General features: G+C 39.3%; 1 protein-coding gene across 4 annotated transcripts in view; it reads left to right on the top strand.

Annotated features, from left to right (window-relative positions):
• The window catches only part of LOC116992504 (SAM domain-containing protein SAMSN-1-like), a 73,272-nt gene that overhangs the window by 24,882 nt on the left and 28,293 nt on the right, over nt 1-20,097 (top strand). The window contains exon 1 of one of the 4 annotated variants that reach the window (XM_033052203.1): nt 13,463-13,595. The exons of 2 other annotated variants lie outside the window; for them this stretch is intronic. In XM_033052203.1, the coding sequence (XP_032908094.1) occupies nt 13,539-13,595 (57 nt within the window). In that variant the 5' untranslated portion in view covers nt 13,463-13,538. Of the gene's footprint in view, nt 1-13,462; nt 13,596-20,097 lie in introns of those variants that run through there. One more of the 4 variants, XM_033052202.1, reaches the window with a different exon arrangement.

Raw genomic sequence — 20,097 nt, 5'->3', positions numbered from 1 at the left:
ATGTTAAATTATTGTTACTCGTATTCTTTCCAGAGAGATGTAATTTATAAATAGTTCTTCCTTAGAAAGTGAAAGAGTATATTTAAAAAATTCGAGAGTACTTGAGGGAAAAAAAAAGAAAAATATTTTTGCATGCTTGGATAAAGCAACTATTATGCTGCATATTTTTCTTTTATCACAAAGTATATTGGGAGATCCAGACTGATGTTTGTGATGTTATGAATCAGCTGAAAAGCAGGCAGAGGATGGAAAAGATTGTCCACTTTAACAACCACTTGACCCCAATGGGAAAGGTTATTGGGTTTTTATATTTCTTTTTATTCCTCAGGCTTAGCCCTGCAGAAAACACTTAAGCTGTCTGTCTCAGACTAGTTTTTTTTCTTTTTTTGTGTGTTTACTAAAAGCTGCCCTTCTGTCATTTGTATGCTAAGATACTCACTACCTTAACACAGTAGTTTTCTTAGAAGTGCCATGTCCATGTGACTTTTATTCGAGCTCTTTCAGCCTTCTGTTCCTTTTTCTCAGTCTGTCCAATTGCGTAAGATTTTTGCAACCTGATAAGGCATGAAAACTCTATAGTCAGAAGGTTGCAAATTACAGGAACTTGCTAGGCTTGAATGGACCTGAAAGGCACCGTGGAGCATGGTGAGGTCACAGCTGAGGTCCTCTTCACAAAAGGGATCCCAGACTGTCCTGGACAGTCTGAGGCACAGAGAAGAAAAGCAGATGAGTCCTTTTCTCCTCTCCATCAATACTTTAACATGCTACATCACTGGCTGACCCACCCACTCTCCCAATACCTGTGAAATATGGAAGGTGTGCTTGTAGAATCACACAAGACTGCTTTACAGGAAAGGGAGAGAAGACAACATCCTCTGTTGGAGACAAATCAGCAGAGAGTTACTGGAAGTGGGTTTTTCTTCACACACCTTAGCAACATGGTTAAGTTTTACAGAAAAAGGATTTAGTCACTGGTACCATAAGAATATTTATCTGTTGTAATCTGTGTTTGGCATTCAATGAGTATGAAATATGAGGGACATTTACCAAGACTAAAAAGACCTGTCATTTTGGTGAGGAGAAAGAAAAAAAAAATAAAGGTACTGCAGAGGAAGATACATTTTCTCTCCCATTTTCAGTTTAAGAGCAGATGAGAAAGCTTTGAAAGATTGGCTTCTATCTGATGTGAATGTACTACATTGTGGTGGAATGAACAGTAAGTTTGGGGAAACTGCAAAAGGCTTTATGCCAATTCCTGTGTTCATTCTCTCCACATTCCTCTCAGGAAAGTTTTATGGTCTTATCACAATCATGTTTACCCTGTTGTTACTGACCATGGTCCTCTTCCATTTCAGTGACCTTGAGGTTTTTCCTTTCCTCCTGGTCTGGCTTGCTTCCTAGTCAGATAAGTAATTTCTCAGCATCTTCATTTGACCCCTAGGAGACATGGCTAGTTTGACACTCATTTTTTTGTTGAAGAAACACTCTAATTGTCTACCTGGATTTATACATTTCCTTACTCTAGCTTTTCCTGACACTTTGTACATAGCAGGTTCTGGTTGCAGGTTGCCCCATGTCAGCCTTGCTTCCTTGTGGTTGCTCTAACCCTGCCCTCTGCTGCTGATAATTTTGGTTCCCCAAAACGTGCTGGATATTGCCTGGAGGTTTCTGCAGGCATTGGGTGTCTGTGATACCAGTGACTGATCCCTGCTCCCTGGACTAGTGGAGTGGGGAGGAAGGGTGGGGACAGCTGGAAATGAACAAACAGGGCAGGGTGTTCTTCTCTAGCAAAATGTGCTCCAAAGCTGAAAGTTGTATTTGCACTTCCCAGAGAATTGCTGTGGGATGATTTCTGCTCCATTTCAGCCAGCAGTTTCTGCTGCACACCACAATGCTGTGGGCTTTAATGGACTTTCTGACTGCTCAATTTTCTTAAGCAATTTGACTGTTTTCTGCAGTTTTCCCTTTTTTCAGCTAATACCTTTCTGTTGAGAGACACCTGAACATGCCTTAGAAGAGCTTTCTCAATTGCATTTTGAATCCTCATTTGGCACAAATATAGCACTGAAAAGAATGCCTGGAAATCCCCAAATTGCTTTTCTGAGACACCAATTTTCAACTGCTCCGGTCACTCTGGCTGCTTCACTGTCAGTAATAAGTGGTCCTCTTAAAAGCTATAGCTCTTGTTCCAGATCCTCACCAAGTATAAATGCATTTTCTGTGGGTTAGAGAGTCCTGCTCAGCTGTAGCCAAGCTGAGGCCCAAAGTCTTTGCCCAGGGAAGAGATAAAGGGCAGCTGAAAGGCAGCAAACAAAACCAATCAAGACATGCACGTTCAGGTGACAAGCTGTGCCTAAGACATAAAAACATTATTTGTTTCCTAAGATATGAAAATTTCCCCAGCTGCTTCTCTTTCATCTTGCCATATCTTCATTTACAAGGCCCTCAACAGGTTTCTTGTTGCTTTTTATAACATTCTAGCTAATTTCAGTGGTTACCCTGCTCTCCCCATTGGTCCACCCACTCATCCCTTCTCCCTCTGTATTCAGCACCTCTCTTGCAAGGTAAAGACACAGCTGGAAACACCCCCATGCTCCTCAGACTGCAGACATGGGATATACAGGAACTGATAGACAAAAGGAACAGTGCTACAAAGGCACTCATTTTTTTCCCCCTTCAAACCCTGTTCCAGAACCTTGTGAAAACTTATTTTGAATTTTAAGAATTTGTGAGTGGGTAGGGATTGAGATTTATGCAAATCTATTGTAGAAAAGTGCTGGTGACATTTAAATGGCTTTGTTTTTTAACTGATGAAAACCCAAGAACCACAACTAAATTTTCAATGTTTTCTTTTCCTGGAAATACGAAGAAAAATACGGATTCAGAATAAAAACACAAAAATGCTAGTGAATTTAAGAACACTCATTTTCCTGATGCTTCACAGTCTGTAGAGTTTTACTTTTTCTACTGTCACAGGGACCTTTATTCAAGAAACAGTTACAGCAACAAATTGGTAAAGACTATAGGGCCTGTTGCAGTTAAATACAAAAAGTGAGAGAAAATTACCTCTTCAAGTGCAAGGCTTCTTCTCTCAAGCTTTGTGCTGGGAAGACAGGAAACTGGGAGGGTGTCCAGCCTCTCTAAAGATGCACCATTGCACTGTGCTGATAGCAAATATCTGCCACTGCCATTCCACTTCCTACAGTGATTTTTGCTATTTCTTGCATAGTAATGCAAAAATTTGGTGTCCTCATCTGTGATGACTTTGACCATGCAGTCTTAAAGCAGCTTTTAAGAAATGTGAAAAATCTGATGCTGTTATTCTTCATTATGGTAACTCTTCTCCTATTTTTAATACTGGACTAGAATTTTCATAATATACAGGGAATGATATAATATTTTCCATTAATCTTAGAGGCATGGATACCTAACTCAACCAAAAAGTTTCCCAAACTTTTTCTGCCAGAAACTTCTGGGCTGTTTTGTGAAGTTGGATTGATAGTACTTGCTAGTATATATGAGGCAGATAATTTATTTGCACTAAAAGATATTTTAGAATACCACAACATTTTAATATTGTTACAGATAACTCCAGAAGAACATTGCAATTCACCTCAGCATATTTCATGGATTTCCTTCTGACACAGCTGCTAGGTCCTGCACAGCTACAGCTAGAGAGAGAAATTAAAGATTTTGGATTACTATTATGAATGTAGTATGGAGGGCAATGTGATCATTGAAATACCATGGAAAACTACGTATTGGTAGATTTATTCTTTGTAAATAGCATATGAATTTTCAAAAGAAAAAGAAGAGTTCTACCTGCTTCATGAAACATGATTAAGAGTCAAAATATAATTAAGCTAAGTGAAGTTGTTGCTAACAAACTGTCTGGTGAAAGGATGACTTCCTGCTAGCCTGCTTTAGAACTGCCAAAATGATGCACTTTTGCATGCTGAAGGAAATAGATTGCATTGCCTGTCTGCAGCTTTATTTACCTACTCTGTGACAACATCATCCTTATGTGGATCTGCTGTCAGTCCAGTATAAAAGACATTTTTCTTATTGTGTTTTAATTAAAAAAAAAAGGTTATTATTTCTTCCCATACACCATGTAAAGCAAAAAAAAAAAAAAAAAACCTACAAAAACCAAAAAAAACCCGAAAAACCAAAACCCAACACATTACTCTGCTTGATGTCTTGCTGAATGAATCAGCTAATACAGGCTATGTTTTCATGCTGTGTTGTGCTAATGCATTAGCTCGTGGTGCTGGCAGGGACATTTTGACCAATGAAACCATCAGGCAACTTTTTAAATTTTTACAAGGCAATTTATCTCCTCACACAAAGTAATGCAGTTTTACTTCTGTGTAGATTCCCTGTTGAAACCTAAATATCTTCTACATCTTGTGCTTCTTGAGTTGGTGACAAGTTCCCCATTTGCAGCCAAAATGTTTAATGTTCACTGTGCTTGCAGTAGCTCAGTGCACGCTTTATGTGTGCTCATCTTCATGCAGGACAAGCTTACCTTCAGATTTCCTCAGAATCCCTGATGAAGCTGAAATGAAAGTGCTACCCATGTGGCTAATTAGGTAAGGATTTTGAGGCTTTGGTGAGGAAGCCACGGCTGAGGATGACTCAAGGATCTTTACTGACCTTAAGTTACAAGAATAGTGGTGGCTGGCAGTGCACACCACAGTGCCTTGTCTTCTCCTCTAGCTGATTCAAATGGCTCTTCTTCTGGGGACATCAATTTTCTGGAAGTTCTGAGATGGCTCAGAACCTGGTTATGTTTGCTTGCTTCTTTTGTGAGTGTAGATTAAGCTTGTTATTCTCTTTGGTAAGTCGCTTTTGTATACTTTAAAGTGCTCCCTAAAGCCTATTTGTGAAATAAGCCTTACATAAATCAGAAGAAATTAGTTCTGTTTTCATCTCCCTCACACAGAAGTGAAGGGAAAGGCACATGTGCTCAGCAATGGCACAAATGGAAGAGTGAGGATTTTCAGTGCCAGAAAGGTACTAAGGTTCCCAGGGCTGCAGCATTATTATAATGAATGTGTTTCAAAGCCCTCTAAAAGAAGCACTTCTGTTGTGACATTCTCCAAAAGCAGGGCATGTCTTGCATAATTCGAAGCTTGTTTTTAGAAACTGAAAATTTAATGTGAAAACTGGGTGTTCATCCAACTTGGAAAAAATATTTGTGGGTGAAATGAACAAGAATGGAGACGGAAAAATAAGGCTGGAAATGAAACAATGAGCACAGAGTGGACACGCCTGTAATTCTGCTATTTAAATTCTTTCAGATATATGGGCAGATCATTGGAAAACCAGGGCTTTTCAGAAAAAAAAAATGGATTTGTATCTGTGTATCTTTGTATCTGTACAGTGATTTGTATCTGAGTACTCACTTTTATTTTGAAAGGAATTTTTGTATGGTAATGAAATTTCTGGACCGTTTCTCTGTAGCCACTTAATTGATTGAAGAAGTTCACCTTCCCTAATACATAAGGAAAGCAAATTGGAAACTTGAACATAATTCTTGCTGGAAGTGCTTACACTCCAGTCCATTTGAAGAAATCTGTCTGAATAATTTTTTTGCAAATAACCAAATTAATTAGGTTAAATGATGTGAAACTTCTTGTTCGCTTCTACTTAAACTTATCTTTGATTGCACAGTACAAGAAATGATGACAAACTGTGTGGGAAGTAGGAAAATCAAGAGTTCAGATAGTGTAAGATCATGAGACAGAAACTCTTGCAGATATCTTGAGGGTTTCTATATTTAGTTCTAAATTGTGTAAGTGTTTTAATACCTAGATTTCCTTCTTCATATTTATGCTTCGACACAATTCCCCTAAAAATTATGGCAGGATAGTGTTCAGATTTTCCAGTCTGAAAGACAAGAAATCAAACTCCCCAAACTTTGCTTGCAGCTGTATTTGCTCAAATTTTCTGCACATCTAACCACAGGGTCACACCCTGAGAATTACATGCAGTCAATGATCAATTGCAAAGTAAATAACTTTTAACACAATTTCTTAGTGCTCGCCTGAACTGGAATGACACAATAAATCCTTGCTCCAGTTCCTTACAGCAGCGTAGCTTCTTTAAACCCATGAATCATGATCCAGTGATTAAGGATGTAGATAATGCAGATTCAATTCCCTGCACTGCTACAGACCTCTTGTGTGAAATTAGACAAATCACTTCACTTGTCTGCCTCAGGCTTCATTTGCAAAACGGGGCTGGTGTGTTCTTGTACACATCAGATGGTTGTTGCACGAGCAAGGATGCACATTCCAGCTTGTGCCCCAGAAGGGCAGCAGTTCAAACAGTTTATTTGCAGGCTCTGACATTGCCATTCAGATTCATAGTTTGCACTAAATTAGACAGACATTCAGTAGAGAAAATGTGGTAAATGTTAAAGCTCTCTTATTAAAACTGCACCATGAAACACACGTGTAGGGGTGAGAATCAGGTATCACAGATAGCAACAATTCTGCCTTTCCTTGGCTTTAAAAGGTTGTTTTCTTCCTCTAGTGAGTTTGGGTGTGTATGGTATATAAGGCTACTGTTTCTTTATGGGTTTAGGTATTATTCTTTCCAGCTCATAGGGTGTTTGACTCCAAAGAGCATAATATGAATGTTTCTCCCCACCACTTTGTACAAATATTAAAAGAACCAAAAAGCTTGTTTTAAACTAGGAGTCCTAAATCTAACTTTAAGAGCTTTCTCCTGGAGTGAGGATCCTCTCCAGTTTGCTGTCTGTAGCTCAGTAGAACCTCTATCAGGTCATGGGGCTGTTTGAAGGAAAAGTTTTGTTGCCTTTTCATCAGCTTCTGCTTTCTGTGACAGCAGTAAGACAAAGGAGACAGAAATCACATAAAATAATACATGTGATAGAAGAAAAAAAGGATCATATTGGTGAGAATAGATGGTAAAAACATTCTCTAGAGAAGAGGTACGTAAGATGTGAGTCAAAAGCTCATAATACGTTGTGGGAAGTGAAAGGGGAAGGAGTTTGATAATAAATTGAAAAATTGGTGGATGGAATACGGAAGAAAAGTGGGATGTTTGTGAAGAGGTAAAAAACATTAATCTCTTTCTACAGAGCACAGTTTTGGAGACAGCCTTCTGTTTCCATTCCCTTGTCTCCCCAAAGACAAGTTACTGACACATAAGTAATTACCTTAAACATACTGAGCACTGTGACGGTCCCTGTGAGTGCCTTTAGCCTACAGCCCGAGATAAAGCACATTTTCTTAAACCCTTAATGAAATAAATTTAGGTGACTGGGCTTCACTTCTTGTTGAGGAGCTGAGAGCAAGTCCCCACCCTGTTAGTGAGGCTCAGCTGACCTGGGGCAGCTTTTTCAGTTGTGACCATTCAGCCACAGCCTGAAGCATCCCATGAGATCCTGAATGAGCCAAGAGAGGCACTAGTCATGACCAGCACAGGCTGCAGCAATCACCTTTCCAGTCGTTGGTGCCAAAATCCAGCAGGAAAAGCATCTCCTCCTTTTTGTCAGGGAGCTCAGTGTGGCTGCAGCTTGCCCACCCTCCCTCACTCCTGCCCTGGATGGATCCAGGTGACCTCCTACACTTGCCAGACAAGCAAGGAGCATGAGCCAGACTGCCCTGCACTGAGGTTCAGAACTGGAAGTAAGAGAAAATCAGCCTCTCAAGCCCCATTCCCGGTGTGTGTGATTTGGCAGGTCTGCTGATGGAGCCAGTTTGACCCACATCCTGCCAGATTTTGAAGGTATTGCCAGTAATGTTAGTGCCTGAATAAAGTTTTGCTACAGTAAGCCTACAGCTCTGGTACAGAGGTTGGGGAGGAGAGGAGGGAAGAGAAGGTTAAGATTGCAAATCATCACCTTTCCTCCATGATGAAGATTCTGTTTCTGCTGGCTATCAGTCAGGTATCACATCATTTAAACGGGTAGAAATAGATTTTTAAAACCAATTACAAATAAAACCATCTTGTCCCTCTCTGTCACTATCAAATTGCAATTTTCACCCATGTTAAAGGAGAAAGGGAAAACAACATTTTCCTCTAGAATCAGTATGAAATCTAAGCCCCATAAGTGAATGGATGTGCAGGGTGCTGTGTTATTCCTTTTCCTGTTAGCCTTTGCATAGCAGTCCTAACTCTGTGATGGCACAGCAATGTGACACTCTGACACCAGTGAAGAAATTCAGCAGGAGATGTTTACTGGGAGAAGATGGTTCCAACTGCAGAGTGTTCTGACAGCAGGCTGGCATTATAGTTAATCAGAATTTACTTCTGTTGATCTTGATTCTAATCAGAGATAGGCTGGCAGACATCATGTACATACCTTGAAAAAATCCCCTGCTGCACTGTCAGTGCTCCTGTGTTAAGCTGGTCTTCTAAATACCAAAGGAAGCATGTCATGTTTTGTGTATGAAATTAAAACAGAGAGCCTAAATTTATTTTTATATCAGTTTCTTTTATTGAAAATCTCATATCTGAGCTTTTTAAATAGATGTACAAGGCAACCATCACTATTTATCTGTAAGTGCATTTCTGGGAGGCTGAGCTTCAGCTGGATGACTATAAAACAAGTCATACAAACCTGCAAATTCTGGGGGATAAAATGCCCTTGTAGCTGATTAGTAATCACAGTGTTCACTAACAGAATCCACTGAGATGTTCTAGGTATGAGCACTGCAGTGTAGCCTTGATTTTAACATTCACTCCGAGAAACAGCGTGGCTGCTCCCCTGCACGTCTGAACTCACAGCAGCAGCATCCTGCCAGTGGCTTTGTGCTCTTCATCACAGCCTGTAAAGTGTACCCTGCTTGCAGAGTACAGGAATTGTACAGGAAAACCACCAGTGACGCACGTTTCTGTAGCAAATTATTACACGGATGCTGGATAAGACTGTGGCTTCTGCTTTACAAGGCACCAACCTTGCTGATTTTGAGTTTTCTCAGCAGGAATACCTGGAGGATATAGACACAACTTTGGCTCTTACTCTTCGAGCTAATAGGAAAGGGATTTGTTCAATAGGTGAAAGCCAATCTCCTTGAGAATCCTTATGTCACACTAGTATAGATTTTTATTAGTGTTGGGGCTAACCTGACACAGTGTAGGTATGACTGATCTGTTCATCTACTGCTAATGCAAGGGAATGTGTTGGGATCAAAGCTTGAGATAAGTTCCTGGTACTTCAATTTCCCTTCAGGCCAGGTGGTGTTGGGAACATGCCAAGGACACAGTCTGAGGGCCTGGCAATGAGACACTTTTTCTTACTCACAGAGCATCAACCACTCTTTTGCACCAGACACTTCTTTAAACTCTGGTAGTGGTGTTCTATAGCCTGTCCCTGCCATAATTCTTCATGACTCCATTGACCTTAAAGGCAAAGGATTAGCATAAAAGAAGGAAGAATCACCGTAACATTTTTTTCAGGAAGAGAAATAGTCTGAGAGGCCAAAATCACATTTCCTGGGACCTGGCATGATGAGGGTATTTCTGCTGCTCTGCATCCTGATAGTTGCTTAAACAAGCTTAGACTCTCACTCTTTTCATTTTATGCATGTCATTAAAAATCCACCCAATGTAAATGATGTTTTTGAAGCACAATTTAGGTGTTACTCGCTTTGCTGCATAGCCAGGTTTCATAAGTATTATATTTTGTATGGGATAGAAGTCTTCTTGATATAGGGTCAACACAGCCACAAATCAAAACTGTATACTTAAAATATTCTTTAATCATGTTCTATGTCTCTAAGACTCTGAGGTTCTGTAGATTTTCTATTCCTGATGAGGAAAGCATATAGGAGCCTATTCAATAGGAAATCGTACACCTTGTTGTGTGAAGTCCCTAAGCATTTTGGACCCATTTTCAATACTAAGTCCTGGATGAGGAGCTTTCAGAAAATGTGGATGTCTTAAAGATGGGGCTTTAAGCATCCAGTTCCTTTCCCCAGCATCCCAGTGGAAAATACAGCTTTGATCTTTGGTAATAAAATTGAATGTGTTGTTTAAATAGGTACAGCCCAGCCTTCAACCTTTGTTTTCTTTCATGAGTTGTTGTGAGTGGAGGGAGGGCTTGATTTCACTTTTCCACACTTATTTTTTTTAGTTTCTGAAGAGTGTTTGCTGTGGTAGTTTCTGGAGAGAGCTCTGCTGAAGATTAGCAGTGATTGTAACTGTGGCTGGCTCAAATCAGACCAGGAGAGGGAAGTATCTAGCTAAATTCTGGCCCATAATTAATACATTTGAGGAAATTGTGTTCTGCTCACGAACATTCCTTGAGGAAATAAAGATTAAATTTGTTGCGTAAATTATTCACTGCAAATTATTCACTCAGCTTCTCTTGCTATTCTGAGATTTCTGCAATATCTGAGTTAGATGGCACAGGGAGACACATGGCCATAAAACCACAGGCTGAAGGCAGGATTCCTTTCTTGTTCAAAACATGTCTTCTTTTAATTAAAATAAATAGACTATGACACTCTGGGGTTGTAGAATATTAGGGAAAGCAGGTATTTTTGAGTTGAACTTGGACCAGAGAAAGTCTAATTTCATTTGCTTTTTGACAAGTGGCCAGTGTGCTAAACCCTTCAATTTACTTCATGCCTCACTTTCTAGTTTTATCAGCATAATCAAGTGTTGAAAGGACAAGTTTACTCTTGCAGTTTAGTCTGGAAGAGATCTCTCCTCCCAGGGAAGGTAACTGGATGGAGCCCCTGAGGGAATATGATACCATGTGGGAGGGAGACACATAAAGCACTTGAACCTCCAGGACCATTCATCACAGCCCATTCATTACAAGTGAGTAATGATAATAATAAGCTATAAGGGATGTTGCCTTTTATAAATATAATGGCAGTGGGAATCATTCTCATGGGGTCATCTTAATTATTTTTAAGTGGATAGCCTTTTTGCCCGTAAGACTTTCCAGATAAAAGAGTGACATTGCCTGGTTGTTTCAGCATAGAGGAGTCAGCCCAAGCCCCATAAAAATTACCTGAAAAACTTCTATTGATTTCACTGGGATTTGGATCAGATTCAAAGTCCAGCAAGGAAATGGAATAAGCTGCATGTAGCCATATCCAACAAAAAAAACCTAAGTATAAGAATTTTTCTTTTAATTTTACACAGGTACTCATTCCCCTTTGAAAAATTAGCTTCAAATACAGAGGATATAAGCACCAAGCTTATTATTAATTTTTAATTCAAAAGAGCTTCTTTTGAAACATAATGGTTAACTAAATTAACTTTATGTTATATATGTTTGATTTTCTTCACTTTGTTACTTTTTAAAACTGCTGGGTCAACCTTCCAAGGGCAAGAACATAATCAGGTCAGCCTTCAAGCTGCTATAATTTTTCTGATATGTGGATGAGGAAAGGAAATAGATATGGGTGGGTACTATATCTCTTGAAATAGCCTCTTTCTTCCTGTTTAACAATAAATATTCTACAGAAAGGAAGCTCATATATTACTCTTCAGCTGAGTTCCCATTTTATTAATCATGAAGATTTTAACAGTGGCCTGAGACAGGAAATCACAGTCTAATGATCAGCAGAGTCTGATTTAATCCTTACGTTTGGATCAGATTAAAAAGAAAACCAATATACTGCAATGTAAATCTATGGAGATAACAATCAAGTTTAATTACTGTTAAACATACATACAGCTTTTGTAACAACTTATGGCCCTACTGAATGACTAAGGCTGATTAAATATCCAAGGTAAAACCTCCTTCTGCGTAGAAACTTGAACTGCTGTTTCAGGTGGTGTTTTCAAATATAGGGAAAAATAGCTCTGACTTAACCATTATTATTATTTAATTATTATTAATCTCAATTATTATGAACTCTGATGGATATGTTATTTTCAATTTAAAAAACCTCATATTCAACTTTGGTTTAAATTAGTGTTGTTCTGATTAAAATGTGAAGTGAATCATCATGGGCTGAGGTTCAAAACTTAGTCCACTGCAACCCATTAACCTAGAGAGTTCTGGGCTATATTTTACAGAATTTTGGTACTTTAACTGCAATTCCTCCTCCCCTTCTTACCAGCCTCCATCTCAGAAGGCCTGGAAAGGAAAACCCCATAATACCATTAGTGTATAACAATTATTCCTTCATCAGTCTGTCTCTGTCCATCCAGCTGCCCATCCATAAGAACCCCAAATACCCTCCAAAACTTCTCTTAAGCATTTAAAGGGAAATCCAAATAGCAAACCAAAATGGGAATTCATCTCATGAGCATGTCTTATCCCTGGATGTACAACTGGTGGAATATTCATATGGTACAAAAGAAAGAAGAGTATTTTTAAAAGATATTTTATTTATGCCAAAATTATGAGTTAAGGAGTTAAGGTGGCTTAGAATATACTTGCTTGGAAAAAGATAATTTTGAAAAAATAACAAAATTTGGAAAAAAAAAAAAAGGTATTTCTTGGCAGTTATTCCTGAGACTTTCCCTTTCAACTTCCTAAGATATTTCTTTTACATTTGTAGTAATCTTAAATTAAGATTTAATTGAAGCACTGTGGGGAGCCTGAAAATTTGGGGTTTGAAACTCAGAATTTGCCTCCATTGCTCAGCAAAAGGTTGGGAATATTTCATAGTTGCAAGGTTTGTGGCCTATGACTCACAACAAAGAAGTTTTGCTTAGGATGCTCAAGACTTTAATTTGCTTCTCTAAGATAAAAAAGAATTCAAGCAAAATAAATGAGGAATGTAAGCTATTTTAATAGCTCCACTTTCTTTTAGCTTATGGGCTGGTTTTCAGGAGGTTGTAGAGGATTGCTGCCATTCCCCTCAGCCTCTTTGTTTAAAGTCTTTGTAAGACTTGCCTTTTCTCTCATAACTTTTTCAGCAAATCAAGGAAAATTCTGTGATGAATGCCAAGAACTTATTTAACCATGCAAGAGAAAAAGATGGCTTTAGGTAATTCCCTTCTCTACCAAACAGCAACCTTTAACCTCATTGCTTTTATTGCATTGCTGGAGAGCCAAGAGAGGAATGGAGGAGTTAGGGGCCAGTTACACCCAGAGTGTAGCTCACATCTGATAGCAATAATATCTCTTGGTCCTCTGAATTTCAGCACACCTTCTTCACACACAAGTCCCAGCACAGGTGGAAATAAAGGTGCACTTAGTGCCATAAGGCTGAGAGGGAACAACTGAGAGAGGAAATGAGAATTATTTTCTTGAGGTTGTCCAAACTCTTACTGAGGCCTGATGGTCACACAGCAGCAGATAAGTTTTAAAGCATCTCTCACTTTGACCCCTGCCCTAATTTTCAGCTTATCTCCTTGGTGCACCTCTCTCTTTCTTATCCCCATCACTTCCTCCCCTCCTTCCTCACCCCTTCCCCAAAGGAAGAGTACAGTTTACTCCCCCATGCAAAAAAGGCAGCTGTGTGAAGTCACATCCTGACAGAAAGAGGAACTGCATAACCCATGTGCACATCCAGAGTTCCCTCCCTTGCTCTTAGTTTGGTTACAAACTCACAGCAGTTGCACATCCAGTGGATTAACCTGAGCTAAACATGCTGAGGAGAAAACCATCTAATGTGTCTGATAAGGAGAAAAGTCAAAAGCCCAAGGTAAGAATGCCTCATTCTTGTCATCAATTAATAATAATAACAACAGGAATTAACAGTTTTTAATACGAGGCTTTCCTCTTAAATCCTTTTCTTACGTACTTGCAGGTACTTCAGTGCTATAACCTCAGGAATCTGTTTGCATATACTCACCTTGTAGTAGTAAAGATCCAAATCAAGGAATCATCATTGTGAAGCTGCTATAGCTGTGCTAAAGAATTCCTGTGCTGGACTTTGTTGTTTTATGCTCTGCATCAGTCTTTTAGCAGATGGGCACACAAAATCCCCTTTCTCTGTTTCATCTATGATAAAGAAATGATGTCCCAGAAAGGAGAGCGAGAATCAGTGAAGAATTAGAAAAGCTATTAAATTTGTTCCTCATTTTAATAAATTTGCTTTTGCATCACCATAACCAGAGGAGAAGAGGGTACTTGGCAATCAGTGTTTGTCATCTTAATTTCTCTGGGAATCATTAAAATATCAGCCTGAAAGAAATACTCTGGACAGATTGACTATGTGCTACATTGGATACTTTCCACAACCTAGAATTGTAAGAAAGGAAGTGAGAGTTTTGCAAGACACATAAGGATTTGTCCAATGCTCAAAATTTATTTTCAGTCCCTGGACTGGGTGCAAAATGACCTCTGTGCAATGGATTGCTCAAGTGCTGTAGAGTATTGTAAGGCTGCAGTGCAACAGCTGCTGCTCGACCTGAGTACTTCAGTCTCCATTTCTGCCTCAGTTTATTGTGCTGAACATTTAACAAGGAGATTAGAAAAGCCTTTTAGTATTTCTCTGCTCTCAGCAACTCGTGTCTCCCACTTTACAGATCCACCTTCTCATTGTTTGGGAGTAGACCTCCCTTAGTGACTTCTGTGTCCTAGGAGATTTCTGCACTGTTTCTGCAAGGATGCCTTCTGGTTTTACATAGCATTGGCTTTTGTGGATTGTGCTTGCAATTTTAGACTATGACTCACTAACAATTAAAATTAACTGCTTTTTCCGTGGATTTGAAGTGATTTTGATAACATTTACCCCACATATTTTTAAGCATTGCACCACTTGGTTAGGTATGCATTTTTTTATGCTCATACTTTTTAATGACAGGGAAGAATTATAATTAATATCTAATTACATTATCAGTTAAACAAGAAATGACCATGAAAGACTCTGGGGTGGGCTTTGTTTCCCTGTCTGTAAAATATTTTCAAAAACCAGTTTTGTTCACTCTTCTTCCAGAGTAAGGCGTTCTTTAACAATAGTCTGATTTTTATTTTTCAAGGCCCACTTTTGCACAGAACTGTGCAAACTTTGCATGAGGAGAACACCTTTGCTGAATGTGCTGCTCACAGTCAGGGCAGGGGAGCAGGGGAGCAAACAGCCCCACATTGCATAGAATGGGAATCTTGGTTTGTTGTAGCACATTTTGAAACTCGTCCCAGGGTAGAAACGTAAATACTCAAGTTGCTTAATGCTGAGTTGGGTAAGATTAGGTCCTCACCCCTTGGAGAAGTTACAGGATTTCACAAGTCACCTCTGTAGGTCATGTCCTGGCTGGCCCTGCTCTGTGCCAGAAACATTTGGTCCCTCCTCATGCTCACAGGGCACGATACCATTGCCACTGGGCAGCTCTTGGGCTACCTCATCTCACCTTTAGGCCGCTTAGACATCCCAGTGTCTCCAACACATCCACACAGACCTGTGGGAGAGCCATAAGACCTGTTTTCCATTTTAAATTAAAATCGAGTTTGCAGCCTTGGACCCTCAAAGGGGACACCAAAAATATATTTGAACCTTAACCATGGTGACTAATTGTCTTTATCACAACTGTATTAATTCCTGTGCCTTATGTTAATGAGTGCTTCACCAATATTTTATTTTTAACCCTTTTGATTTTATTACTTTCTAATGTGAAGAACAGTGGCATGAATTGATGCCTTTTGATAAAGATGAAGGAATATCACAGAAGGCTGGTGTTAAAGCCTTTCTCAAGGCAATTTTCTGCCCCTGTATAAAACCCCTCATGGTGGTGGGTATTTCAGTGACCAAAGCAAGAGTAATACAGGTTCAGTATCTCACTGTTCACTATGTGCAATGCATTTACCTTATTTATTATTGTGGTGCTTAAGGGACTTCTGCAGGTATATTAGATGCTGCATAGACAAAAATCTATTTTAGCATTCTCAGTGTACACTATGAAAAAGTTGATCTATGCCACAAAAGAATAGTTTTGCAGGGTTTTTTTGTCATGCAGTAAGATTTCAGTAGTGCTGCAGCCATGCTAATAACTTCTTTGAATGTCTGGCAGCTTTTGTGTATTCATGGGTATGCATATAACTACTGAATGCATTCATATAAATAAACATTCATTGTTAGGCAAAAAGACATCTAAACCAGGTGTCATTCCAGAGAAAACTGGGAGAGAAATGAGAGAGAAATGCATTCCAAGGAGATACTGGAAGGATTCTGATCCTTTGTAAATGTTTATCATTGTAGCTGCACATACATTTATTCCTTGTATAACAGCTGAGGAAGCTGAATTATAAAGGAAAAGTCTTAAGGGTTAAAAATACCCTGCTTAACGTTGAAGAAATTCAACCATCTGAAGGGCTAAACTCTCTATTCCAAGCGTATCTAATCCAACCTATGTGTCTATCCAGGACCTCAAATGACTTTCTATCACCACAGAACTTGTGCATCTCCCATCCCTCCCTTCAGGGAGTCCTTACCTGCCCTCCTTTCATTTCTGCCAGATGAGACACGGCTTGGCTTACTTGGCATAGCTGCTCAGAGCTGTGGAATTATCTGTGGGCAGCTGAGGTCACACAAAGTAGGTCTTGCACAAAGCCCTGAGGTCCATGGTCACGCTGATGGCTGGAGCAGCTCGCTGCAGGGACAGCGTGTGGCTTCTGCAATCCTGCAGCACTGCAGAGCGGGAACACAAGTGGGGAAAAGTGTCCTGGATGTGTTTCAGCTATGGGTCTGTCTGTCCCACCACCCCTCAGAGGGCTGGGGAGGAGGAGAGCGGTTGGAGGATGAAGGAAAGAGTCCTGAAATCACCTGGATTTCAGCCTCTTTGAGCCTTATGATGTTACAGATGTCAGTGCATCTGGGGAGTGGAATGAAGTGGATTTAGAATGATGGTAAGAAAAAACACTCTAACAAATTATACAGGTTCTAGTCTTCTCCTTTGTACATCCTTCAGGCAGCACCTTACACATAAAAACCAATTAAAGCACTTCACAGCTATCCTGCATCCCACTTTGCACTGTTTTACACATTTGTCCACGTGCAAATAATCTGTAAAACAACCCTGCATTGTCTTGCCCACTTGCCAGCACTTGTAATGTGCTGGGCAGAACCTGCTCCTTTCCCTCTCTCTTCCCCTTTCCTCCGGACACAGCAAACTTGAGAACTGCCTGATGATTCTTGGCTTTACTTCAACGTGAAGCAAAGATGACTCTGTGCCATTTTTTCTGGCTTGACTGAAGAAAGTCTTGTGTCATTATTCTACATGACACTTGATCTATGTTTATGCTAAAGGTTTGAGACGTTTTTGTTTCTTTATTCTGCTTCTTTATTCTGCACTTGGTGCTTTAAACTCAGCTTACTTCTGGTGTGTAAGACAATTCAGGGTCAATGCCTCTACATTTTGTTTAGGCAAAAAGATGTCCAAGCTTATAATTAAATCAATATTTGCTTACTTAGGTAATAAACCAGTATTTGTTTTCAGGGTTATGAGAAAAGAGTGGCAAATCCAATGGGAGGAGACGTTTTAATATGCAAATTTATTCCCCAGTACAATTTCATACCAGTAATTTTACTTCTCATAAGATTAAAATGAAACCCTGACATTGCTGAAATCAATGCACATTTTTGCCATAGGATGAGGCCAGAATTTCACCTTTTTATATATTCTTCACAGAAGGCCTGATCCTGATTCTGACTTAAATGAATAAATTAGCTGTGATCCCATTGATTTCAGCAGGATTATCTGAGTAAAGTTTATTGCTTGCATAAGTGTTTGGAGCCTGTAATGCAGCTATAAACAAGATTTTTGGTACCACATTTTTTTCAGACAGTGGCTCATGCCTCTCCAATGGGGAATACTTAATAAAAAAAAATAAATAAAGAAAATAGGTACAGGAAACCTAAACACCAAAAATAATTCAAGACATAATTAGATCTTTGTAGGACAAGATCTGCAGTGAAGAGATTGCTCGGTGTTAATGAATATTAACTAGGATTTATCCTTGAGTGGGGAAAGCTGAAGGTTTTAATTTTATTTCAAAGGTAAAGACTGGTGGAGTTATGAAGTTTTATATTCTTTTCTTTCCCCCTGAAATTTTGAGTGCATAACAAATGAGCCACTGATAATGTCACAGATGCTAATTTTCACAGCCATGACTGAAGTGATGTTGGTTTCCATTTGCATTTCATTCTAACAATGATGAGAGGTGATGAGTTGATGATAAGCTGTTTTCACCGCACTGCCCGCTGTGCAAATTTATGCTTATAGGCAAAGATGACACATAGTTCTGTCATTAAAGGGCTTTACTGCATTGCCTCTTGAAGAAAGACTGTTTGTCAAAATCCATTTGAACTCTGGTAAATAAGCAGGAACAGATGACAACATCTGGGAAGTATTTTTAAGAACCTGGTTTATGGTGTAAATACCTGTGGGCCTTTAGTGGGGGGGTTCAGAGAAAGAATAATGATACTTGTAAAAGCCATGTGTGTGTAGATGGGGAAAGGAGGGATTGCAGGTGACGCTTCAGGAGGTGTTTTCTGTCTCCCCTAGAGAGACAGAAAAAATACTGGAACAAGGTTAGAGTGAACCTTGGGTTATTTTCCTTGTGTCAGTGGGTGGTTCTACAATCATATTACTGCTCCTTTTACTTCTACTTTTTCTTTATTTATATTATCATCATGCTTCTCAGTCATCAGCTAATTATTCTTTATTTTCAAAAGCAGTTTCAGAAAGTTGTGTCTTATCATATATGTTAAAGTTCCTCTTCTAGAAAGCTATTGATATTTGAGGAATTTTGTTTTCTCAGCAGGAAGTAAAGGTCCAGAGTGTTTGTGGGGTAAGAGCAGCTCTCTCTCACCTGGCCCTTGGCAGGAGGCTGGTTAGGATGACCAGGTTCCCCATTTTGATGCTCACATCAAGACATAGTCTCATTGAGGACTGTCACAACTCTTGGTTAACTTTCGTTACAAAGGAAAATTATATCTGTGGCTTGTTCCAGTACTGATGTATTTTGTGTGTTCCCTTGATTAAAGCATCTTTTACATTTTCAGCAACTTGGAGAATACTCTTTTAATTTTCCTTTCTTCCCTGTCTTGGTTTCCTTCACTAGCCAGGCTTAAGTCCTTAAGGGCAGAATATTTTAAAACAAGTGAGAGCAATCTTCTGAAGGGAATATTTGCATATTAATATTCATTTTGCTTACAGTAACAAATCCAAGGTTTTGTTTGTTTTCTTAAGCAAGTAGGAGCATTTCAAGAAGTCTGCCTGAACCACCTTATCCAGGCATTTTTAGAAACCAGACTATCAGCCACAGCACTATAACTGTGCTCTCTGATAAATAACATAGCACAACCACCAAGGTGACATAAATCAACATTAGTTGCCTCTTAATTCTTTGAGAGTTGTTTAAGAGCAGTTGACTTACGTACTGTGTTTCTAGGAAAACCAAAATACCCCAAAGTAAACAGTGGTCAGGATATATGTCATTGCTGGGAAAAAAGCAGTAACAGTGTATGGGCAGGACTGGCAGAGGATGTGGCCTGCAGTTTCCTGTACTTCAATATTCATCTAGAAATCTATGTCACGGCATAAATTCAGACAAAAGCTCTTATAAAGCCATCACTTGGCAGCTGTATAAGCACTTTCTAGGTGGATACAAACACTTCAGCAAGAAGAATCAACCCCTTGCGCTGTGGGCAGAACCCACTGGGAATACCCACTCTTGAGAAGGGGGAAAAAAGTCTTCTGAGTCTCTGTAATCACAATATCCCTCAAGGCTTCTCTTCTGAAAGGCTGCAACAAATACAGCAGAGTTACTCCAGTTGTTAGAAATAGTTATACTCTGTTCCACAAATTGGCAGTGTCAGTGGTTTTGCTTAACATTTGCTGCTTGCAACCAGGCTACAGATACTCTGAATATTTAGAATATCATATATCCTTTAAACCATCCTAATAGAAAACTTTGTTTCATGAATCAGATATAGGTGTACTCCGTGTGTTGTTATTCCACAAGGAGATGAACGACCACTTATCTTTTTCCTAAGTGAAATCTCTTCTGTGTTCATGCTTACTCTTACCCTTGTAGCTTTTTAAAAATCTTATTCCACTGACAGTGCACCCAAGAGCATGTTCTTGCTGTTTTTCTTCTTAAACTTGAGAGTGAAATTCCAGCCTGGCAAAAAGTTTGGAGACTTCTTCATGTAAGCTGCTTCTTTGACTATATACAACATATATGTTTCTGCCAGTTTTCCTCTC

The sequence above is a fragment of the Catharus ustulatus genome, chromosome 2 (assembly GCF_009819885.2).
Source record: "Catharus ustulatus isolate bCatUst1 chromosome 2, bCatUst1.pri.v2, whole genome shotgun sequence".
Taxonomy (NCBI): Eukaryota; Metazoa; Chordata; class Aves; order Passeriformes; family Turdidae; genus Catharus; species Catharus ustulatus.
The sequence above is the reverse complement of the archived record's forward strand: the minus strand, read 5'-3'. Positions and strand labels throughout refer to the sequence as shown.